The 24,924-nt window shown below is 31.4% G+C and overlaps 4 protein-coding genes across 24 annotated transcripts in view; 2 read left to right on the forward strand and 2 right to left on the reverse strand.

Annotated features, from left to right (window-relative positions):
* The first annotated feature begins 964 nt into the window (after positions 1–964).
* On the forward strand, positions 965–5,810 carry Shc (SHC-adaptor protein). 2 transcript variants are annotated; one of them, XM_018516991.1, is made up of 11 exons: positions 965–1,173; positions 1,654–1,754; positions 3,262–3,332; positions 3,423–3,483; positions 3,567–3,740; positions 3,939–4,102; positions 4,182–4,405; positions 4,515–4,673; positions 4,926–5,053; positions 5,134–5,244; positions 5,420–5,810. In XM_018516991.1, the coding sequence occupies exons 2-11, from the start codon at positions 1,656–1,658 to the stop codon at positions 5,552–5,554; spliced, it is 1,326 nt and encodes a 441-aa protein (XP_018372493.1). In that variant the 5' UTR covers positions 965–1,173; positions 1,654–1,655; the 3' UTR covers positions 5,555–5,810. The 2 variants fall into 2 exon arrangements, with proteins under 2 accessions (XP_018372493.1, XP_018372492.1); XM_018516990.1 differs by lacking the exon at positions 965–1,173 and having other exon boundaries at positions 1,623–1,754.
* A 795-nt stretch (positions 5,811–6,605) lies between these two features.
* Positions 6,606–9,769, reverse strand: FRG1 (FSHD region gene 1). The gene is made up of 5 exons (XM_018517029.1): positions 9,520–9,769; positions 9,355–9,431; positions 8,655–8,947; positions 8,093–8,292; positions 6,606–6,753 (listed from the first exon to the last, which is right to left on the reverse strand). The coding sequence occupies exons 1-5, from the start codon at positions 9,576–9,578 to the stop codon at positions 6,606–6,608; spliced, it is 777 nt and encodes a 258-aa protein (XP_018372531.1). The 5' UTR covers positions 9,579–9,769.
* A 388-nt stretch (positions 9,770–10,157) lies between these two features.
* Positions 10,158–18,412, forward strand: LOC108767413 (exportin-4). 2 transcript variants are annotated; one of them, XM_018517307.1, is made up of 13 exons: positions 10,158–10,203; positions 10,269–10,335; positions 12,265–12,654; positions 12,747–13,014; positions 13,279–13,730; positions 13,981–14,236; positions 14,428–14,684; positions 14,763–15,202; positions 16,558–16,835; positions 16,963–17,132; positions 17,228–17,553; positions 17,790–18,018; positions 18,116–18,412. In XM_018517307.1, exons 2-13 carry the CDS (start codon positions 10,285–10,287, stop codon positions 18,410–18,412), a joined length of 3,414 nt encoding a protein of 1,137 aa, XP_018372809.1. In that variant the 5' UTR covers positions 10,158–10,203; positions 10,269–10,284. The 2 variants fall into 2 exon arrangements, with proteins under 2 accessions (XP_018372809.1, XP_018372810.1); XM_018517308.1 differs by having other exon boundaries at positions 10,185–10,203; positions 10,273–10,335.
* Positions 18,413–23,095: 4,683 nt separating this feature from the next.
* The window catches only part of unc-104 (kinesin family member unc-104), a 29,668-nt gene continuing 27,839 nt past the window's right edge, over positions 23,096–24,924 (reverse strand). For 11 of the 19 annotated variants that reach the window (XM_018517176.1, XM_018517174.1, XM_018517168.1 and 8 more), the window contains 4 exons: positions 24,355–24,642; positions 24,048–24,184; positions 23,872–23,973; positions 23,096–23,729 (listed from right to left, as the gene is read on the reverse strand). In XM_018517176.1, the coding sequence (XP_018372678.1) occupies positions 23,627–23,729; positions 23,872–23,973; positions 24,048–24,184; positions 24,355–24,642 (630 nt within the window). In that variant the 3' untranslated portion in view covers positions 23,096–23,626. The remainder of the gene's footprint in view (positions 23,730–23,871; positions 23,974–24,047; positions 24,185–24,354; positions 24,643–24,924) is intronic. The other 8 variants (XM_018517157.1, XM_018517163.1, XM_018517156.1 and 5 more) reach the window with 3 other exon arrangements.

Here is a 24,924-nt window from a genome sequence, read left to right on the forward strand (position 1 = left end):
TGCAAACCTGTTAATTTTTACACAAATTTACAAACGCTATAAGCGCAACGAAATGCATCCATTGGTCGCGTTCAGGGGCTCTATTCTTGAAAAGAAACGTATACGAAAGTCTATGGAAATACTATAGTACACGTAACGTATACCGTAGCATTTCCCTAGACTTTCGCATACGTTTCTTTTCAAGAATAGAGCCCCAGTAGACTCAACAACTCACTCAACTGAACAGAGCGGATCCGTAAGTGCTCGATGCTATTGGTGTATTCTTTTAAATCATCCAATATCCAGATAAATCGATGAACGTTTTTTCTCTGTTTATTCAAGCCTGATTAGTTGCTGTTGATCCAGCAGTATCTACTAATCAGGCTTTAGTATACTGCAGTAAACAGAGAAAGAAGTTATCCATTCAGAGAGAATTAATGCTGGATTCACACTGCATCCGATTCGAGTCGTACGACGCTCCTCAACCAATCAGAAAACAGAATTCCGATGGATTTCGTTTCGTATCATCGGAATTCTATTTTTTGATTGGTTGAGGAGCGTCGTACAACACAAATCGGATACAGTGTGAATCCAGCATAAGGAAGATTGGAGCGGATAGAGGTTCTCTTTTCTGATTAGTTCCGCCATTTATAGCTCAACTTCCGCAAATGTATGAGCATGTATACGTATATATACATACACACACTAGTGCGGTACAATACTAGTGTATAGTCATTTCAAGACACACACTTGACCTCCTGATCACTGATATGAGTAGAGATAAGAGGCAAAAAAAAAAAGAATGGTGATTGGTGCAAGAAGTTTAGATGAAAAGAACAGACTTGATATTTCATTGATGGCATCGAATGGTTACAACTAATTGGCTGTCCTGTTGGATCCAGCCAATTAAATCGTGGTATTACGAGACGAAATTTAAATCGCTGCATACGTGCGCTTGTCGTGTAGTAGTAGTGGTACGCCAGTTCACGCCTATGTCTTTGCTGGTATTAGTCAATCATCCATTCTTTTATGTACTCGGTAGACGTCAGAATCATCCGTAGAATCATCGGTAACGAGTCGGAGCCGAGCGACAAACCTGACGCTCCTCGTGCAATCATCAACGTGACGTTAATCAATTAATAAACAGTCGAATTTGTAGTGGATCAATTTGGTAGCGGGTAAATCATATATCAGGTACGTGATCCCCATGTAGTCCAAGTTTTCGATGTAAAAACCGATCTGGCGTTGATAGTTTTTAAAATTACTGACACAGGGCGTGATTTATACGGAAAATTTCAGGCACATCACCTTGTGCATGCTTTTAATTCCTTGTCTTAATTTTGGGTTCGATGAAGTGCTCCGTATCTCCTTCCAGTGTCCCTCCTGATTCCTTCGAAAAATGTGGAGCTATTGTTAAATTATCCATTGTAATGTGTTACTATAAAAGTTAATATTAAGCTTTGACAAGACTAATTATTGTCTTGCATATCGTTAATCCATTTGTATAACCTTGACCTTTAAATTCTCACAATTGTTGGACATATACTTATTTCTTAACATTGATATATGATTGGGAGTGATAATTCTAAGAAAATAGATATCTAGTTCAATATTACATCGCTACATGTTTGCTTTAAAGTAATGAAGCAATGGCATTTGTATTTGTTAATCTAGCAATGGCTGCAGGTGGTAGTAGCTTTATCAGTAAGCCAGCTAGAGGATGGTTGCATCCAGATCATTTAGTAAGTAAGGAAGGAATTAGTTATACAGTGAAGGTATGTTATCTACTATTTTCTTCAAGATATGTAAATAGATTTAAAGTCTCATGAAAAATTCAATATGTATTACAATTGCACAGGATACAATTTTGCCATGTTGTTTATGCATGTTCTTTATGTAAATAATTTGAAAATATAATGTTATATTAGAAAGAAAGAATAGGTTTAACATTGAATTTTAAATATTTCTGATACAGTTTAATATTGTTTAGAAATTAAATTTGTAATTTTGTCCAACCCAGGTAGCAAGCTACGTCATTTTGACGTCGTTTTGACGTCAAATGACGTCTTTTTGACGTCAAATGACGTCATTTTGACGTCAAACTACTAGGGAAAGATAGATGTAAATCAGCCAATGCGAGCCAACACAGATTAGGTGTGAAATCGTATACTCTATCCTTGAGAAAAATTGATAAACATTTCAACCCTTTTGATTGGGTCACCGATTTTATTTTTATTTTTATACTGAAGAAGACCTAATCAAAAGGGTTGAAACGTTTGTCAATTTTTCTCAAAAATAAAGTACGATTTCACATATGCTTAATCTGTGTTGACTCCCATTGGCTGATTTACATCTATCTTTGGATTTATTCATTGGAGCCTATACCAAAATTGATAGTTGTTTTAATTTTGAATTCATATATTATTTTATATTTATATATACATATATATATATATTGAATTTTAATTTAGAGATATCTGTATATATATTTATATATAAAAAAATTGTATTTATAAAAAAAGAAAAATAATATATTTTATTTTTCTTAAAGAATATATAAAAATAGAGCAGTATTTAAATCACACATTTGATCATTGAAGAAATTTTTATTATTATTTCTCTTTGCTTGTTGTATTCTAGTAACAAAGTTGATAAAAGAATATCTCAGAACGGAGCTTGAAACTTTAAAAAAAAAAGCTTCTCTTGTTCTATAGATCAGAAATGTTCGTACTTTAGTGATTCTCATCGTTCGTAATATTAAAATTATCGTTCCTTCTATTTCTTGTTTTGCTGTTTTATTATCATTAGATAATAAAACTAATATTTTTCCTATTATTCATTATTTTCTATATCTTATTATGTTTTATTAAAAATGTAATTTTTTTAAATATTTAATTCTTAATATTTGTATAAATTCCTGCCTAAACACATAAATATATATATTATATGTATATATATGTATACATATATATATATGTATCATGTAATAATATATGATTATGTAATAATGGATTCAGATATTATCAATGAAATAATATTTGTTAACAACACTTTATTTAGTACTGTGTAGTACAATAAGCTCTTAAATTTATTTCATAAAATTCCCTAAGGTAAAGCGTCACACCTTAACTATTAGAAATGAAAGCGATAAGGAAAGGGCAGCATATAAACGCATAAGAAAATTAATTCGAAAATATCACTAATTCCAGTACCGAAAAAGATAATCTAGCTGTTAATTCAATTTATTTACTTCTTTTTATTTAATCTTTGTTTACATTACAGTATATTGGATGTCTTGAAGTAAAAACGTCTATGAAAAGTTTAGATTTTGAAACACGTTCGTGCGTAGCTAAGTAAGTTATTATATTTAAAGTTATAACTTATTGCGAGCGTCGTGGATACTTTCAAGTACATGATGAATACAACCTTTTACTTTCTTTTAGAGAATGCATAAACAGAGTTTGCGAAGCTGCCGGATTAAAGTCTGCTGACAAAAAGAGAAGGGTAGATTTCATAGAAAATTATTTTTTATTTATAGATATAATTATATTTATGCCTATAATTTTTGTTAAATTTTTCTCTATTAGGTTGATGAAAAGGTATTGAGAGCCATAGCAAATAAACCTTGTATGGATTATAGCGCTGCTAATGTTACTTTAACCATTAGCAGTTGCAGTTTATCTTTGACTAATATTGATACTGGACACATTATTGCGAAACATGATATGCCACGTATATCTTTTGCTTCAGGCGGTGATACGGTAAAGAGCATATACATTGATATATATTGCATTTCATCTTTTGTACATTTTATTTTACTATTTTTGTACATGTATGAAATAAAGCTGCATATAATTTACAGTAAAAATTCACAATATATATTAGTTATAATTTTTGCTTTGAAATTAAAGCTATATTTTATTATGTAATTATATAATGTATATTTTATTATGTAATAGGAAATATTAGATTTTGTTGCATATGTTGCTAAAAATATGCAAGAATGGCGTGCTTGTTATGTGCTTGAATGTACAGGTGGTTTAGCACAAGATGTTATATCCACTATTGGACAAGCATTTGAACTCAGGTTTAAAGAATTTCTTACAAAACCAAGTTCCCTGCAGTAAGTTGTAAAAAAAATGCGTTTATAGATCTAAAATTATAACAGTCTTTGTTTATAATTTTGTGTATTTATTTGTTAGCCCTGTACTAAACGGTGTCAGGGAAGTAGACAGGGATTATTACAATGATCTACCAGGGAAAGTACCTCCTGATATTGGCCCACCGCCAGTACCTCCTTTACCTAATACAGCATCTACACTGCCTAATCTAAAGCATCATCAAAATAATGCATCACGTACTCACATACACAATATTGCAGTTGATTCATTCCCATCTGCTGCAGACAGACATCAGCAGTTGGCAGGTAATATCTTTTAAAATGTTGTTACACGTATATATAGATTGAACTCTAATTTTTATGTAAATTTAAATTTGTTTTTATATTTATTCCTCCGTTTCATCTTTCTCTATAGAAACTGGGAACCTAATTGATTTAAACTCAGATAGCACTATATCCCCATCAACGAATTTAAATATAATGTCTGAGCATAATTATGTGAATGACAGTGTCATAGCTGCAAACAGAGACAATCATCGTGATCCAGCATCACTTTTTGATGTTTTTGATATGCGTAAGAGAATTATTGTTTTATCGCAAATTTCTTAACAAAGATTCAAAATAATATTTATAACTGTTTTAAAACAATGGTCTTTGATTGCTGTAATCTTCATATTTATTTATGTCGTATGATTACATTGTAATCTCAAGTATATTTTCATATGAAGAGACTTAATGTAATATCAAAATTTTTAAGAATTTTTACTTATTTATAATTATTTATAATTTATTGTACTCATATTGAGTTTTTTATTTATAATCACAGAGCCGTTCAGTTCTGCAATATCGGATATGAATAGACTAAGCCCTCGATCACAGAAACAACAATTAAAACAAGAAATTTGGTTTCACGGATGTGTTAGCCGATCTGAAGCAGAATCTATGCTTACTAGAGTAAATATATGTGTATAAAAAGAGATATAAAGATCTCTTATCATCTAATATACATTTATTTTTACTATTTTATTTTTAAGGATGGTGACTTTTTGGTTCGAGAGTCACAAGGTTCTCCTGGCCAGTATGTTCTGACTGGGATGAATAATAATATCCCAAAACATTTGTTACTAATTGATCCTGAAGGCGTCGTAAGTATGAAACGAAATTCATATAACAATATTATTAATGTAAAAATTAAAGCGTATATTTGTGATCGGAAATTTCTAAAACATTTATCGATTATAAATCTACATGTCTAAACATTTTTCTGTATTTGAATTTTAATAAATAATGGTCATAAAGTATCACAATTTTAATTTACAGGTTCGCACAAAAGATCGCGTATTTGATAGCGTAAGTCATTTAGTGAATCATCACTGTGACAACATATTGCCTATCATATCGGCTGATAGTGTTTTAGTACTGCGTTACCCCATCCCTAGGCATACAAATTATTGATTTTAAATGTAGAACAATGACTAAAGGCGTAGACTTGGCAAAGATTTTCTGAATAGTTATTTTGCATATCTTTGCATGTGAAAATCTTTGACAAGTCTTGGCTTTTTGTAATATTTTTAAAATCAGTTATACATACTTCATACAAAAGATATGGTTTGTAGTATCTTTTTATTGTATATGAATAGATGATTTATGGATATCTCTGTGAATCTCCTTATGAAATGTGCCAACCTATATATACTTATAACCAAAGTAATATAATTTCTATAATTTATCAAAGTTAAGCACATTCCGATTTTTTGTATAAAATATTACAATCTAATTTGATAACGTTGGATTTATGTAAAATTTGTAAGTAGAAAAATTTTATATATGGCTATATATTTTAGATATAGAATATGCTTTTTATATCAAATATATTATTGCCATCTCTCATGCAAAAGTAACTATAATAAATATAATTTCATGCAGTATATTGTGCTATTATATTATTTTATTTCATTAATTTTTGACATTAAAAAATATATAGGCTAAGCTTATTAATTTAGAATTTTTAATTCAATTTTTTTTCTTATAGTTGTGTAATTTTTTTTTGTTCAGTATATTCAACATTAATTTATAATTCATTGGTATAGATAATTGCTTATGTTATAATATTAATAATCTTATAAAATTAATAAATTAGATATTATAATATTAATAATCTTATAATATTAATAACTTTTAGATATATTATAGACATTTATATTAATTTATATTAATAGTATCTATTAGACATTGTCTAGTAAACTTATTGATTTTTTTTTGTTCATTACATGTACGCCTCACACAAACACACACACACGCGCACGCACACACACGCGCGCGCGCGTATATATAATAAAATTAATATTTATTTTAAATATATATATATTTTTTTTAATATTTAAATATTTAACAAAATTTTGTTATCCTGGAATTGTTTTTTATTATAATAAATAATTAAAGGTAAAAAATGTATTTCACAATTTATTTACAATACATACTTCATAATAAATTTACAATATTGAATTTATTTACAATAACGATCAGCTTTCATTTTACTTCTCCTATCTAATAGAATTTCATGTAAATTTCCTTCCACTTTTGCCTTTTCTAACTCGGAGCGATCAGATTTGTTTATTTTTAGCTTTTTATCTTGAAACTTTTGAAATTTCCTTCTGTAAAATTAAATATTGTTATTATTAGAAATTTTAAACATCTGATTTAAGAAGAACAAAAGAAATAGCAGTTAAGGGAAGATCCTGATGTAACACGCTGAAAATAACGCGATTTTTGGGAATTTTTTTTATAGAGATGATTTAATGAAACTTTTTGAAACTTTAGGATGTTTTTAAAGTATATTTGTAGATATAAAAAATTATTTTTTCATTGCAAAATAACGTATATATTTTTTCCATGAGCCATCGCCCGAAACTTTTAGATTTGATGGGGATCTCTCATTTTCAATGCTTTTTTCTTTCTCTTCTTCAATAGCTTTTTTGCACAAAACATTGAATACCGTACTCCTGGCGTCATAAATATGTTGCACAGTATTATCGTAAATACTTTTGCTCATGCCTTGACCGATGTCCATAAGACCACCAAAAAGATTTGATGCCATCTCTAGCGACGCCTAAAAGTCTCATTACAAATACAATCATCAACTTCTATTAATTTCGTAAGAAATGTTAATAAAAGGCCCGAAGTTAATTTCTCGTTTACCTCAACACGAAACAATGATTTTAAAATCAAGTCCACAGTGCCTTAACTCTTGTAATGTCACATCTTGTTTACACTGTCTACAAATAACTATATTTGTGATTTCCCCAAAAATGGTTAAAAATTAAATAATCCGATAATATGTAGTGGTGTAAATACAATGTCTTTGCTGCTCGCATTACTCAATTTTCTTGTCGCACTGTCTTTGCGAACTTTCTTTTTTTATCGGTGAACTGATTACCGTGAAATTTTCTCTTACGTGGCCTGGAATGACGATAAGTATCCTCTTTCATTCTCTTCGGATACATTTTTTAACTTCCATACAGAACAAAATTCGGAGCACGACTAACCCTGAAAACCGAAACAACGTGCGACACTCCACTGCGTCACTCATACGTACGAATATATACACAAATATATGTTGTACATATATAAGAAAATATTTGCCTGATATAATCTGACTCGTAATTAAAGGTCTATTGTGCAAAAGACCAAATGAAAAAACGGGTTGCGCGCTTGTCCATATATACCTGCGTGACGCGCAGGTATAAAATTGCTTGTAGAATTGTTATAACTTCGAATTTCGATCTAGGACTTTGGAAACATATTTTTCGGATATGTTTCTAACAATTTATGTAAAAAAACATCGATTTTTTTACCCATTACATCAGGATCCCCTTAACACAGCAAAATAATTGTCGCAAAATGTAAAAGTTCTATAATTTTAAACTTGAATAATTTCTTATTCAATAATTATATTATACGATTGATAAGATTTCATGTAATATATATACTCACACATAATTTACTTCGACCTCTGTGAGTGAGCCTTGTTCTTCTTTCGGAATATCTTTATTAGGACTTTGAGAACGTTGTATTATACTTCTTACAACAACAAATTCTGATGTACCAGCTGTCCTATTTTGACAAACTATATCATCGTCATTTGTAACTGATATGAAACATCCAGTATTATTTAATATCGCAAGCTTGCCATCCTGAAAAAAGGCATGAATTAATATATTTAAAAAGCAGTACAAAAATATTCCTATATTTAGTAATTAAAATTTAACTAACTTATGGAATTGAAACTATATTCATATTTTACTTTTTATTTTGGTTTATATATTATTTAATAAAATTACATTATATTAAAATTTTTTATTTTCTGTTCAAAACTTTCTAATTAATTTCTCTGATAAGAAACAACATAGAAGCAAACATAAAAGTTAAATGTAAATACAAATACTAGATATTTTTGAAAAGAATCAATAAAATATAAATATATTAACACAAAGTGCATATAAAGCAATTTTCAACTAAATGAATATCCATTTTTATTTCTATATATAAAAATTACTTGAAAAATTGGCTCCCACTGTTCAATAGATCCAACTGCATCACTTCGACCGATAACGATGCTGTTTTTATCAACCCCAAGATATTTGCCATATCCTGATTTCAAAGCAACCTTAGTCTCACTTATAGGAAATGCCGTTAATATTTCCTCTGGTAATGGGCCTTCTCCTTCATCATGTGGTGCTCCAAGAGTAAACAATCCGTTATCAAGTGCTTTCACATAAGTTTGCTTTCCAAATTCAATAGCCACTGTTCCAGTAAATTCAGTTACATTTTTAACCTTCCACCATCCTCCTATAAAACAAAACTTCCAGCTATAATCATTTCAATGTTTGCAGTGTGAAATGAAAGCTATCACAAAGAATTTGATAATTTCCATAATTTTTCGTATAAAGCAAAATCAATTTCAAATTGTTACTTGTTTTTTTACGTAATCAATTGCATTATAATTATGTATTAGATTTTATATTTCACATGCTATTTCTATTGTAGTAAGTACACGTTTATAATTTTATTTCATTGGACAAATTTTCTAACCTTTAGACACATCACTATTAACTGTTTTTTAAATATAAAACGATGTTTTTTTCCAAATTCTCGTTTTTTTTTTACATAAAATAACATTATCAAAAGAGTACTCTTATCAGAGTATATAGTGAGACATGTTTACAATATTTGGCAAAAAGTTAATAAACAAATACCATGAGTAAGAGTATCTTTATCCTCCACAGTGACATCCTGTTCTTTTTCTTGTCTCTTAGATTTTCGTTTCTTCGGTCTGGAAAGGAACAATAAATAAAATATCAAATAATGGAATATATAAATAAAATATCAAATTTCAAGCAATAAAAAAGTAAGAATTATACCTTGATTTTTCGCCTTTCAATACTAACTTTCCCGTCCGTACTTTCTCATATTCCGACATTTTTTAATGCTCCTTAAATTTATTTTAAATTTTAATGCTCTTTAAACACCGTGATAGTTTAATTACTGAAATATACGTATTATATTTCAGTGATTTTTTAACTGCACAAAGGAAATAATAAATATGCACCAGACCGCACAGAAAGGACGCAGCAGGACGCAGAATGACTGTTTCCATAGATCTCAAGCGGCAAGCGATTGGATGCTTTCCATTTGATGACACAAGTCGACACTAGAGCTTTAGAGTGCGTTCCGAATTACGCATCAAACGCATGATGTATCAGTTTATCTTTCTTTATTATTTGGTGAACAACAAGGACCAATCGCAATGGTCATGTGCCAATTTGATCACATGACCATTGCGATTGGTCAATTCTTTCTTCTCGGAGCGATTTCTAGCATCGTGTACACACGCCATAAGACCCATGGTGGTGGAAGAAATTCATGACCGTTTTTAAACCGTTTTTGACATCTGCGCAGAATCTTTTGAAATTTATCTCTAGAACAACACACCTGGGTTTCTTTCACCATGAGACCTACTATCTACAAAGCTATCTAATTTCAGACGTGACGCCGAGTCCGGACTCCGGAGTAAGCCGTGTGTACTGTGCTCTGTGCAGTTTAAGGTAAAATATTTTTGTAAATATAGTCTGTTTATTTGTCTATATAATTGAATTAATAATTAAAATAGACAGGTTTCATTTGAGATGGCGGAGGAAATACTGAGGGAGTTAGAAGCCGCGGCGCAAATCGTTCTGGTGAGTCGTACCATTGAATTTTCTTTCATCTCTTAAAAGCAAAACTAATGTTTAAACACAAACGATTAGCGAAATAAAAGATATCACTCACAAATTCTTGTGAGATTTCCTACGTGTTAGCATATGCAGAGCCAAAATTTATCAGTAGAATACGTTGCTCTTTATTATGTCGGAGAACTTTTGTTTACGTTTTGATAAGAGATTCCATTTTGGGGTTAAGATTTCTCTCTATGATTCACGAGCCTTTTATAAGATATTTCTTAAGATTCAACGAATTCCATGCATATGTCGGCAAACACACGCAAGGTGAGAAAAACGAGATAAAGCATGATTTAAGAAACTTCTTAAAAGCAGAACAAATTATTCGAACGAACGTATGTGTCTTACAAGGCAAAGCAAAACAAAACTGTTTCAAGTGTATTGGATTACTCTACGTGTTATGTAATTTCTAGTATTTGCTGCTTCAAGGTTTGTTTTACGAAAGAGATATTTGGGAGCAACTGAAGTGATGTGTGATTTCAGAGCATTTCGTAGCATCAATGTTTACGTTAACCTACTGACATTCCAAAATTAATAATGAAACATAAGCTTAATGTAAATACAGTTAAAGCAAAATGTTAGCAAGTTTGCTTGGAGATGAGTATGACTGTGTTCATTGATGTTATGATTAGACAAATTTATTTGATTTGTTAATATATAACTGTAGTTACAAATTAATGGACTGGTCTCATTAACTCTGATTAGCTTAATTAACCGATAAAATTTTAGAATTATCAACTGCAAAATTGAAAACATTGTAATTTTCGGAAAATTCTGATTTATTTGTGTAAAATATACTTATAAATAATACTTTAAAAATTAATAATTAAATAATACTTTTAATTAAAATAATTTTATGTAATTTGGTATTATATGTAGCAATAATATATATTACATCACAGCTGTGAGATCCAATTTTATTGGCAATTCTGAAAATTAATTGGCTGACTAATTGGAGTTGATAAAACCAATCCAATGACTAATATGAATCTAAACATGATTGTGTAAGTAATCAAATATTAGGTCTGTTTTTTATTCCTGCACTAGACTGCACTAGAACTCTCTTGCTTTTGCCAAATATTAAACATATATCCATTTTAGGTTTTCTACAATACAATAAGTCATTACCTAAGCTTTAAATCTTAAGCGATGAGAAATTGACCAATTATAGTCGATTCTTCTCATATACAACTATGACTAGTTAATTTCTTTCGACATAAGACTAAAGCTTAAGTAACAGCTTATTGTAAAATGTGTGTCTTACTTTAAGTTCCAAAAGTGTATACTAGTTCAGCCATAAAAAACAGACCTTTGTAATATAAATAATTATACTTGATAGCAATTTTAAACACTGGTTTTGAAAATTGATTTTGATCTCTACTAATTATCTTCAGTTATTGACTACAAGCCTGTTTTTTTAGCTGAATTTCTTGTACCATTCATTTTTTCTCTTTTTCTCCAGTATAGAGAAAAAGGAAAAAGAATTCTGTAAGAAGTTTAGCTAAAAAGGACAAATTTTATAGTTGATGTCAATCTACCACAAAATCTACTTAAACTTACTAGCAAATTGCTAGCACACTGCGGACATTTTGCTTACTAGGCAGATTTTGCAAAATATCTGTTACAAGTCGGCTGAATACCAATAGAAATATAATAAAATAGAATGTTTTTTTTTTGTTGAATTGGTATTAACAATTGGTTTGATTATTACAGTTAAGTATTTGAATCTCTTTTTGATTGACGAGAATATCATTGATACCTACATTTGGAATGCATATTAATATTAAGCTTTACTAAATAATACAAAAAAAATATCCTATTTATATGTTCTATATTGTTTTTGTAACCATAAAAGATTGATAAATGATTTTGTATTTACATTGCTTTTAGGCGCCTCCGAATCTAATTTCATCAGAGCAACGTCAATCTGCGGAAACAGTATTCTTAAATTTCCGCAAAACAAAGTCACCTTATCAGCTGTGTCAGCAAATTTTAGAATTAAGCACTGTAGATTATATACTATTTGAAACAGCTGGTTTGATAAAAACAGCTCTGATAGAAGAGTGGCCCACTTTGTCAGAATCTGACATCTCTTCGTTAAGACAATATCTGTTACACTATGTTATAAAAAAACCTACGTTAGCACCATATGTTAGAACAAGAATACTCCAAATTTTTTCAATAATAGTTAAAAGAGGTAGCGTGGATGATTTTGGACAGGAGAGAAATCGAATAATAAATGAAATAGAAAATTTAATTAAGAGTGGAAACTTACCAAATGTAAGTATATATTGAAGTAAGTACATTGACAAAATTGACTTTTTATTTTGTAAGGTGAAAAAACAGAAAGAAGATTATTTTTTTGTTTGCAGCAAATTTTAGGATGCAATATTTTATCTGCGATATTGCAAGAGTATGCAACGACTGCTAAATCATCCAACATAGGTCTAACATGGGAAGTTCATCTTAAAGAGAAGAGACAATTCGAACAAAGTGATATGAAAAAAATTTTCAAGTTTTGTGTCGAAATATTTAATGAATTAATCAAGAAGGATTTTGATGAATCGACATTACCTCTTGTAAAATCTTTACTTTCTATCTTGGAAAATATGCTTTCTTGGAGATATATTTATGCAAATTATATCCTTTTATTATTAATACATTTGAAATCAATCTATATTGATGTAAAAATATTATATATTAAATAATAAGAAGATTAAAAGAGAAAATCGAAAACATTACAACTTTTATTTAATTCATATTTCATATTTAGTATTTAAATGTGGCATCATAATACTATACAAATTTTAATACTAAATATGGAATATGAAAATATATGAATATAACATAGATATTTGTACAGATGCATTATAGTTGTTGACGTATACCTTAACTCCAGTGCACTACCTAAAAGATTATTGTACATGTGGGAAATTCTTGAATCTGGAAATAACCCACCATTGAGCATGCATACATCATGGCAAGATGTAATATTAGATCCAGCAATATTAGATTTATTTTTTACACTGTATTGGAAAGTACGCAGCAATCCGCAATTAGCTCACCATGCTATGAATTGTTTAATACAACTGGCGAGTTTACATGGTAGAATTCTAAACGGGGAACAAGTAGAAGTGCAGTACCTGACAAATTACATGCAGAGATTTTTGAAGCTTATATTAAGTATTGAAATTAGCGATCAGGAGGCAAACGGAATTACCAACATTATAAAAAAGATTAATCATTTCTTTCAAAGTTCATTAAAAAGTCTTCCTGAAGACTTATACAAATCATTTATGGAACAAGTAACAAGATTAACATGTTTATTTATAGAATGTGCTGCACAAGAAGAATCGGTAATTATTATTGTATTTTATTCAAATTTGCGTCTGAATTTCGACCTAGAAAAATTTTTTCGAATTCAATTTTACCTTTTTTAAAATATTCAATAAAAAAGTATTGTTTGCGAAATTACACACAAACTATAGATATTGATATAGATATTAGATATATAGAACAAAAATTTGTAGACACGCACGCATGCACACACACACACACACAAAACTGTGTGGAACAGAAAGATTCAATATTTTATAATATTTGCAGATACGTGCTGATGATTGTTTATATATGGAAGCTGTGGAACACATGTTTGAAGTATGGTCGTGCATGTTATGTTCATCGTATTTTCCAACAGATTTTTGTAAACAGAGCTGTATTCAGATATTTAATATATATCTTCGATGTCACTTATCACCTCCGGAGGGTGTTAGAAACATTGGTGGAAAAAATCTTAGCGAGGAAGTAGCAGATGTGGAGGATGATGACAAAGTTAAATTTAAAGCGCAGTTACAAATAATTGGTAAGTAATAAGTGCATTCCTTTTTGCATATGATACACATGTATTATATCCTTTAATATTCGATAAGTAAAGATAAAATGATATATTATGCGTGAAACGGAGCGTATCCTGTATTACAATTAGCCTATTAAAATACATTTTATTATACAGACCAATAATGATAATAATAGCAAATGCTTGATAATTTATAGGAGACTTTGGTAGACAAGTACCAGATCATTCTTTACCTCTATTAGCGCAATTACTCGAAGATCGAATACATAAATTGCGCGACAATCTAAATCTATTGGTCGAACAAAATGAATCGTCATCTCGACCTGCTTCTATGGATGAGTTGTACGAAGATTTGCATTGGCTCATTTTAATAACGGGGCACGTGTTTTGTAGGGAATTTGAATGTGAATTAACCCTAATACCTTCAGAAATAATGCGATGCAGTATGAAACAGGTTTGTAAAGATTCATTGCAATTTTTACTTTACTCTGGAAACGGAAGTATTAAATTTCTTTTGTATATGTTTTTTTAGTCTCGAGAAGGAAATGTTGATGTAAACCGTACACTGGAGTTTTTAGTGTCCTCGCAAAATGTCCAATCGGATATAAGTAGTCCTTCAGCCTCGATCGATCAAGTTATTCGATTAGTCACAGGCATTTTTCGTTTATGCACTATTGAGAAAACTGCCATATCGATACATTTGGAAAATATACTCAGTCCTGAATTGAGCAGCACGATAATATGGTTTTTACATAGATGGTCAGAGGTTTATCTTATACCAAATGAGAACTATTACAATGAATTAAGCACCACACTTATGCATGCTTTTGGTGATGACGGCCCTGGTGCATTGTGGTCAATGAATTTTCTTCTGGACAAAATAATTTGTAACATCAACGCTTTCAAAAGCGAGCTGGCGCTAATAGATGAAACTATAAAATTATTAATATCTCTTGTTAAATCGCGAGCGAGGTAAATATAACACGCAAAATGTGCCTCTAATAGTTATATTAATAATTTGTTTAGGGACAGCGGTATTTTTCCGTACAAATTAATAATTAATAAATTAAGTTTCGAATAGAACATGACTAGAATGGAAAATCTTCCGGAATTCACGGATTATGGATTTCGCTAAGGTTTTTGCTGGATGATATTTTGTGAAAAAAATATGAGGCATTTATTTTCGGGTAGGTGCTTGTATATGTATCCGCTTTTCGGACAAAAATTGATCATAAATTATTATAATTATTCACAAACTATTATAAAAACACAATAAATTTATTAAACTCGAATTTATTTTATGTACTAATAAAATATGTACTAATGAGAATATATACTGAAGAGTAAGATATGTACGTGAGATATTTCAGAAGATTTGTATACGTCAAATTTTTTACAGTGTATTTTTTTATGATTGCGCAATTCCGTTCATAAAATTTGATTGAGACCAATATTTCACACAACTTTAAATTATTTCATTTAATATTCTGTTGTTTTTTTAAATTTTAATGCTTTCTTAAGATTCATCTATAATCAATTAAAAATAAAATTTTATCTGCATCTATAAAATTTAACTTGAAAATTTTTAAATAATTACGATTGCATCTTGGATTTGAGTTTAATTTGTGATAATATAAAAGTACATAACAAAATTTTTTTTCTCTAATCAATGATATAGTCTCTTGAAGGTTAATACAAATTTTTTGAATTCTTTGTATCTCATGTATCACGTGCTTAAAAAAATTTCATATATTATATAAAGATGTATTATATAAGGATATATATCTTTTTATATTAATCTACTTAAACATCAATAATTTTTTAAAATAGATAATTTATTTTGCCTTCCAGCTTTGAAAGGAGTTACCATAATCTACTATCTCGCTCTCCATTTCCACATCTAAAACTTTCTATGATTCTCTAATGATTTTTGTATTTTTATTTTCGAGGTCATTCATTTTGCTTTTAATATATCACTCTATTTTGATTTGATCCATGACTTTAATTAAGAAAAATTAATATGCGTGCCCTAGACAAATTATCGTGTACTTTAACAAATATATTACGTTTACGATTGCTTTAACAAAGTAAATGTTCTTTACAATTTTATAATTCGCGATTTTTATTCCTTTGTGATTTAATTGTGTTTGCAGAAAGTATCACATTACATGCTATATGCTTACGTAAAATGATATAAAGGCATTTATTGTATACAAAATATCAATTTCCTGCATATTACACGAGATTATTAACGCGTTAAAGTAATCGTTGTAATTATATTTTCATTGAAATAATTTAAAATCTAAATATATATATTAATTTTTCAGAACTTCCTGCCTGTTGAAATCTGAGCACTTCAATTATATTATTGAATTGGCTACAAAAGAACAGTACGATTTCCCGCAGATTATCAAAAGAGGATTAATGCGTGTAGTGGTTCATGCCGGTATCACGTTACAAAATAGTGATCAGTACTACTGGTCACGGATTTTACAAGCCTTACAGAACAGATTTACACAATTAATTTCTAGTGACAATTTTGTGTCGTCTTACCACGAAGAACATATTAAAATTCAAATTATAGATATACTAGAATCTTGTATAGGTATATTCATTTAAATTTGATTTATTTAATATGATATATTTATTTAAATTTTTTATGATCAATGATGCGCATATATTTTTTGTCTGATTTAAAATAAAATTTCACGTACATAATCTTATTTGAATAGGTGTAGTGCTAGGTATTGAAAGTTCGAGAGTAGGACCCGTGTATCAATATACTCTTCCCATATTAGCCGAACTTCCAAAAATATTATCCTTGTATCATAATTATCAAGATATAGTACAGCTGATATTAGAGCTTTTTAATGAATATATAAAAATTGTATTCTTATCAGGCGTAAGTCATTTTTATTTATATAAGCTATCATAATTAATTCTGAAATTTTGATAGTAATCGTAATCTTGACGTATTGTTTTATTGCATTATTTCAGGCTGATAGTATGCGTGTATATGAAATTTGTATGCAAATGATGCAAACGTATGCTCGCTGTAACAGTCATCGGTTTACTGTAGACTCGACTGCGGAAGAGGATAGTTTTCAGGATATTGTGTTACTCATGCGATTATTAACTAATTTATTAATGAAAGACATGTTTAATTTAGAAAACTTTAATTTAGTAAACCCATCAACTCAACTTGCGTCTGTAGCACCGGCCGTCGAGCCCGTACCACTTACTGATGTTTTCTTGTATGGCTTAGATATAATCATGCCTATGATGACAATAGATTTGTTAAAATTTCCGTCATTATGTTTGCAGTAAGTATAATTGTATCTTAACACAATAATTATAATAAAAAGATAAACATTTAATTTAAATAATATATTAAAGTAAATTATATTAAATTTACATTAAAATGAGTTACATATATAATTTGATTTTTATTATATAATAGTTTATATAATAGTTTATAACATAATATTAAAAAAATTTTTTAATTCATATATAATATTTCTTATTATGTTTGTATATTGAAATAACTACTTTTTTACAGGTATTTCGAAATGATAAAATTGGTATGTGAGCTATGTCCTGAGAAAGTTTGCGGTCTCTCTGTTAAATTGCTGCAACAACTTTTAGCGTCAGTGGAATTAGGTTTATATTCATTCGGCAACGAAGTAGCTGGCCTTTGCTGTGATACAATCCAAGTCTTAACCAAGCATATTAAGAAAGAAGTTACGCAAGGACAGCCGCGCAAAGACATAATGGCACCTTTTTTGAACGTAAGTTCCTACAAATGACTGAGGCAACAACGTGCCTTTTAGGATATTCTAAAATATTGAATCAGCAAATTCTAAAATATTGAATTTCTCTTTTCAGTTATTAATAAGTCTCATTCTGTCACATCAAATGGATTCAGATCTGATCACACAAGCCAGTCTGCCTCTTTACAATCTCATATGTTGCTATCAAGAACAATATCAGCAACTTATACAGAATATTGTATCTACTCAAACGGATCTACAAGTGGCGCAAAGATTAGCGAATGCTTTTACTGCACTGACTGCGAATGTGGATGTAAATATAGACTTAAATGACCGTCCTCAAAGACTGAGGTTTGAAGAAAATTTCGAGAAATTTGTCGTGAACGTACAAGGATTCTTAATGGTTAAGTAAAATATAAATTAATATGTAAATAAACAAAAATAAAAGGTTTATTTAAACAATATACGCGTGGACTTAGATCTTGTTGGAAAGTTAGATTTTCATTATGTTGTATAGCTAGTTTTACGTTTAGATTTTTTTAAATAAGTAATAAGATGTATCTCTCTGTAAAAGAATTAAATTAGTTCAGTTCATCCTCACTTTAGTCAGTGTAAATAAACGTGATTAATCGTAAAATATATGATGAGAGCTTTTAACACATGGATATTATTTTAAAAAGAACTTATTAAGCATATAAGCTTTTTATTGACCGATTTATTACACGTTACCACTTACAGTGAGCCTAGCGAAATATTCGAGTAACCATAATATAATATTTATAATAAATACTAGTTACAGCGTCGATGCACGTTTCCGATAGCAAACGGTCAAACGAAAACGCTTCGTAACGGATGTCCAGTTACCTTACAAACAAATACATAAACTTATATAACTTGGTACAGGTCGCATCGCCGTTAGCCTTTCCGTCATTGTGTCACTCGCCTCGCGATGATCGACAATGTTTCACAAAGGAATGCTTATTAAAGTATAACATTAAATTTATTTATATATTTATATAATTTATACTTTGTATTATGTATATATAAGCGAACGTGTCCTCTCGCGCTCTCTCACATACTTTCTCCCTTTCACGCATTTCCACTCGGATTCTCTTTCTCTCTATCGCTTTCTCTTCCTCTCTTTCCCTGTCTTTCAGCATCTCATACACGCTCTCATTCTCACCGTGTCCGTTCTTTTCTCTCCTATATTTCATCTACTAATAATAACAATAATTATTAATCTCTCCAACGACTTAAATGCGATGTAAATTCCTCTCGTAATATACGCGTTTCTTTTTTCTCCCCTTTCTTCCTTTCTTTTCTTACGTTTCTTCCTCGTCGTATATACCACATCTTGTCTTGCGGCATAGTCGATAGAGAGCCTAAAGTTCAACTTATATATTTATGCATTTATTTTTCGATATATCATATGGTGTGTCGTTAACAAAATAAAACTATAAGATACTACAACAGTCAGCAAGCGAAAATGGATAATCGGTGACGGGGCATTTACACTCGTATGAAGCCGCGATCGAAGAAAGACAAAAGAAAGGATATAATCGGCCTCAGGATCGAACGCACGAAGCGTCTTTGCGACTAGAATCAAGCGAGTTCAGCATCGTCTTCCGTCCAATTCCGGTATCGACATCCACGTCGGAGAACACTCCCTCAGAGAATCTTGTCTCTCGAGAAACGTCAAGGTACACGAAATCGATAGACCACTTCGATGGAAGGGCAACATTAAAAAAAATGTTCGCACTTGTGAAAGGGGAGCTCGGATGAGGTTCCCTGTTAAAAGAACAGTAACTAAGGAGCACGATACGACGCCGGTAACACTTGAGCGATAAGAAGAATATTACGTAGAACTTATACTGAATTGTAGACGCGCTTCCAAGCACTCACAGAATATAAAGAAGCAATACAGATCCTAATATATATAATTATAAAAATGTGTGTACATGTGCATACCTTCGATTGTACAATGGGTGTTTACTCAGTAAGCAAAATGTTAGCGGCATGCTAACAGCTTGCCAGCAGATTCTGCGGCAGATTGATATCAATTGCATCCGTATTAAGCTCGTGATCTGCCCAGTAGAGCTTTCGTTATCTGATAGCAGATTTTTAACAGAGAAAGTAAAATTTATCATTTCATAGTGATTAAAATGGAATATGTTAATTAAATAATTATGAAAGAGCAGATTCTACTCTATTTTTGCAATTAATCTATTATCAGATTCCATTATTGAGCGCGAGTGTGGCATGACAAACAACGCACTGGTCTATTCAGAGGTCCCGAGTTCGATCCTGGTAGGAATCAAAATATTTACGCTCCTCTCGGAACGTATCTCCTTTCGGAAAAGGTCGACAACCTCCCGAGAATATTCTTGCCCACAGAAACACCTCTCGAAAAATCCGCCGTTCGAAACCAATATTAAAACTCCCATATGTTTAGAGCAATTGAATAATCAGCGTGCGCACCACAAGCATATGAGAGAGGAGTAACACAAGCCAGAGGCCTAAGAAAAAGATTCCATTATTGCTGACATTCTGTTAACAAAATTGATAACGGATATTTTGCAAAGTCTGTTCAGTAAGCAAAATTCGCGCACGTGCTCTTAGCATAGAGACACTACCGTGTCCCCTGATGTTAGCTTGTCGGCAGATTCGAGCGGAGTATTGTGGCAGATTGGAATCAATTGCATTCGTATGAAACTCGTGATCTGCCAACAGAGTCTACCGACATAATCTAACAGCACATACAGCCAGCAAAAATTAAACAAAATCTGTTATATATTTTATAACAATTCGAATATATCGAATATATATTTAAATGATTACAAAATTCTGCTCAGTTTCTGCAGTTAATCTTCCGTTATATTCTATTAGCAAATTTCGTTATATTTCTGCTGGCATTTTGTCAAGAGAATTGGTAGCAGACACTTTACAAATTTTTTTTTTCAGACATTTTACTATCTGGACAATAAGAAATGTATTCGACGGCACGGGATGGAAACAAACAAATTAGGTTTTTGGTGTGCGTGAAATGTCTCAGTACTACATATCGACCGTCATGAAATGCTATTATATACGTAATACCTATCAAGAGAATGAGTCCTCCTTTGACTACATCTCTGACACCACAGTCACGTGAATTAATATCAAAGATGTTAAGAGTTCTCCATGTAAGCTGCATGGTAGACACATGTATTTATAATGCCGCATCTTTTATCCGAAATCTGTTACACGTAAGAGAAGTTAATCAAAACCTCGGAACGGTGCAATCGTTTATGATCCTACGAGAAAATTATCAATTCGGATTATTGAACTTTAAAGGGATTTTCACTCATCTCTAAGTTCTCTAGAAAAGAAAGAAACTAGAGAATCAGATCATTCTGCTTTTGAAAAAATTTAGATCGAACGATTGAATCCTTTCTGTATCAAGTTTAATTATAAATTCACTTTTTTTTTAAACAAAAAGTTTTGTCGTCGTTGTATAATTCTAATTTTATCCATTATGTTCAAGTTACAAATGAATTAACATTTGTTAATCCAAAATTGAATATTTTCTCGTTAGATGAAATTCGTCGACGCGCATTCGTCGCAAGTACGTCCGAGGATGTGCGTGCCACATTACGTGGTGAACATTGTTTAAGGAGCACTGCTTAAATTCTAAGTAGACATGAAAACACGATGTATCAGAGTGTGGTGTCTATATCCACAGATTAACGTAATTTTATCTATTCCGCATGCTGCGAGATACGAAGTGCGAAAATTCCAGCTTTGTCCTAGCTTCGTATCAATTGTGGGTCTCGGTCGATTACAAATGGAAAATTTCTTATGACATTTGGATTTCTTATGACAGTGCCGCTTGCTTGCCGACTACGCGCATTTATTCGTATTTCGAAGAAGTTTTTCCAGTGATTATTTCTCTGCTTATTGAAACATTAATTTTCTTTATGTAGAACTTTCACAACGACAATTTAAAACTTCGTATGATTCGTATAAAAAATTTAAGATTTCGTATGATTCTCGTCTCAAAATAAAAATAAGAAAAATATTTTTAGAACATATTTTTAAATGTATGCAACATATAATGATGAAGAAAAAAAAATAAATTACATTCTTATAATTCCACATTAAAATTGCAAGAGAGTTTCATAAATTATCGTTGCAAGATTTCTATATTATTTTTAGACAAAGATGCTTAGAAACAGAGAATTACAAATGCTTGTAACTCTGTTCTTAACAACTTTTGCTCTTCGCTTTTAAATTCTTTAACCCATTTGTATAATCAAAACAGTAGCTGCTAAGTACTAAAATATGTACAGAAAATTTGCAAATATCTTAAGATAGGAGAGGATATAAAAATTATTTTATATTGAGGATAAATGATTCAGTGCGAATAAATGTTTGGAATTACGTTAAAAGAAAGTATTCTACGAGTTTTATGCTTCAAGAGAGAAGTAACGATTCTCTCCTTCCCTCTTACTTCGTTGCTTCTTAGTTTTTACATCTTAAATAATATTCGAATCTTTTTTTCATTCTAATACAAAGTTAGCGTCGTTGCTTTGGAGCAATGCTATTAAGATAAAATCTTCATCGAGCGACGGCCGATCGATTGCGTGTACAGCAATATACCTGATCTTTCATACATAAATCGAATAGCCAGTATCGGTGTATATATCTAATTTGCTTGATCGAGTAAAAGAAAACGATTATTGAACAAAATGGAAATGTAATCTTTATAGAAAATCGTTTTTACTCTTTAACGATCGTTACGACGCTAAAATGTTAAAATGCTAAAACAGATAGAATGATAAAATGTTAAAATAGAGAACTATCTTAAACGAATCTTATCATTTGCCTGAATTAGTTTACAAAATGTTGCTCTTTTATTTTTCTCCGTCATAATTTTTCGCATACTAAGCGATCGCTAAGCTTGCGTATGAAATTATTAATATCTTATCTCTCATTTTTTTTTATTTCGTTTTCTCTCTTTCTCTCCTTTCTCACTTTCTCTCGCATACTTTCTCTTTTACATGTATCTATAACTGTATTCCTTATCCCGATTTTTAGTGATCGTCTTAGGAATATGTTTATTAGGCATAAATGCATTTTCTATCTTCCTCACACATCGCGTACGTAAGAGGTATCGCGTAGTCACACGTTGATATACGCGTTACAGAAATAAAAATTCAACGAAAATATTCGCGCGCGATTTCGTCTCGTCGACGTGGAGAGCACTTCGAATGAAAATTCGAAATGTACGGAGAGACATAATAACGAACATTTTTTTCCAACACAGTGTAACCGAATGCATTTGTACGCACATTTGTAACTTCTTCGAAAGACGAGCACCATCTTCCTTCTCTTTTCTCTTTTCTTTCTCATTCTGACTGCCCTATAACGTGCTAAAGGGACGCTGTGTAAAGTAAAACGTCGATATTAATATGCTGCCGATCGTGGATAGTCTCAAGGGACAGCTTCGCCTCCGCTCGGTCAATCAAAGACTAGCGAATCGAAAGTTGCAGAAGTCTTGGGACTCTAAGGCCGAGTGTGACCAACACAGCATTTTCTCCGACACCTTTGCTATTGCACTCGTTACCCCGGCCATAGTGTCGACCACTCACTTGGTCTGATTGTTTTGCTGCTCCAGTTGTGGTGTCATGCCAATCGGCGTGCCATTGCTTAAATTTGGGGCAGCCGGACCTTTGCGGGCAAGCTTCGACCTACGATAGTGTATTAAGCATTCTACCTATTGTTTCTATAATTTTCATGTATAAGATAATAATGTGTATATAGTTAATTGGAGTCTTCACGACTTATTATTAAGATAAACGGAGCGAAATCAATTTATGCTATTATACATGCCTAATTTGACCAGCTAGAAGAGGATTAATCGCATACAGCCAGTCGTAGACCTCTTTATCACCTAAAGTCTGCAGCAAATATCCTCTGTGCTTGGTGACGACACTGCATAGACAGACATTTCAGTATATGTTGCACAATCGCATCTGTACTTATTTCCTTATTCACGAACAATTTACCTGAAAGTATTCGGTACTTTCACCATGGCCAGCTGATCCTCAGAGTATTCGACTTGAGCCGTAGCCAAATTAATTAATGCCCTTTCGACGGGATCTTTTTCCTCTCGAAAAATGAGAACGTACGGTCGGCGAACAGCCTAAAATGACAAAGAAGAAACGCGCGGATATTGAAATCTCTTTAGATCAATAATTTTAGAGTAAGAATCAATATTATTATATAATGACTTGAAAATAATTTAATTTTATTTAAGAATAGTTTTCTCTTCTTTTAAATTAGATAACATAAATTTAACGGTAAAGGACGTACCACCCAGCGTTTCTTCCAGCCATTGGTTTTGTGCTCGAGAACGTTCAAGTAGCCTTTCCGCGCGATGACCGGACTTATGCGTATTTCCTCCACCTCTGGCACGTACAATACCAGGTTCTCCTTCGATGGCGAGGATGAGCCAAGCGGCGGCGGCGCGACAGTACAAGTCTGATTAGCCGACTCGCTCGCCAATATACTCTCCTGAAGTTCTTGCAGTCTAGCCCTTTCCGGTGAACTCAACCTAAGGAGGCACGACTTAGACTTGCTCCATACTATTATACCAGCAGCCTGCAAGTAACACTCCAGCATAACCCTGACCATGAGCCAATCATGCTGGCGGTTGTCTCGACATGTCTCGGCATTTAAGTCTCGAATGCCACACTTTGAAACGAACAAATGCGGAAGCAGATGTTTCGAAAGCTATATCGATTCGAGAAAGTATAATATTTGAGAAAGCGCGATAATATGTGGTGAGCCAGGCTGAAAAAAATGCATGAATCGACCGCCGCTTTACACGACAATAAGTAAAAAATAAGATCAAATGCCGTTTTTCAAATTGTTCGAAGCATT

This window comes from Trachymyrmex cornetzi, unplaced genomic scaffold, assembly GCF_001594075.2.
Source record: "Trachymyrmex cornetzi isolate Tcor2-1 unplaced genomic scaffold, Tcor1.1 scaffold67, whole genome shotgun sequence".
In the NCBI taxonomy this organism is placed as follows: Eukaryota; Metazoa; Arthropoda; class Insecta; order Hymenoptera; family Formicidae; genus Trachymyrmex; species Trachymyrmex cornetzi.

Coding starts and splice junctions, on each gene's coding strand:
- Shc (XM_018516990.1), top strand. CDS start 1,629: ATGGCATTTGTATTTGTTAATCTAGCAATGGCTGCAGGTGGTAGTAGC. Junction 1,755..3,261: donor GAATTAGTTATACAGTGAAG/GTATGTTATCTA, acceptor TTTACATTACAG/TATATTGGATGTCTTGAAGT. Junction 3,333..3,422: donor ACACGTTCGTGCGTAGCTAA/GTAAGTTATTAT, acceptor ACTTTCTTTTAG/AGAATGCATAAACAGAGTTT.
- FRG1 (XM_018517029.1), bottom strand. CDS start 9,578: ATGTCGGAATATGAGAAAGTACGGACGGGAAAGTTAGTATTGAAAGGC. Junction 9,432..9,519: donor TTGAAAGGCGAAAAATCAAG/GTATAATTCTTA, acceptor GTTCCTTTCCAG/ACCGAAGAAACGAAAATCTA. Junction 8,293..8,654: donor AGTGGGAGCCAATTTTTCAA/GTAATTTTTATA, acceptor GCCTTTTTTCAG/GATGGCAAGCTTGCGATATT.
- LOC108767413 (XM_018517307.1), top strand. CDS start 10,285: ATGGCGGAGGAAATACTGAGGGAGTTAGAAGCCGCGGCGCAAATCGTT. Junction 13,731..13,980: donor GTGCTGCACAAGAAGAATCG/GTAATTATTATT, acceptor TAATATTTGCAG/ATACGTGCTGATGATTGTTT. Junction 18,019..18,115: donor TAATGGCACCTTTTTTGAAC/GTAAGTTCCTAC, acceptor TTCTCTTTTCAG/TTATTAATAAGTCTCATTCT.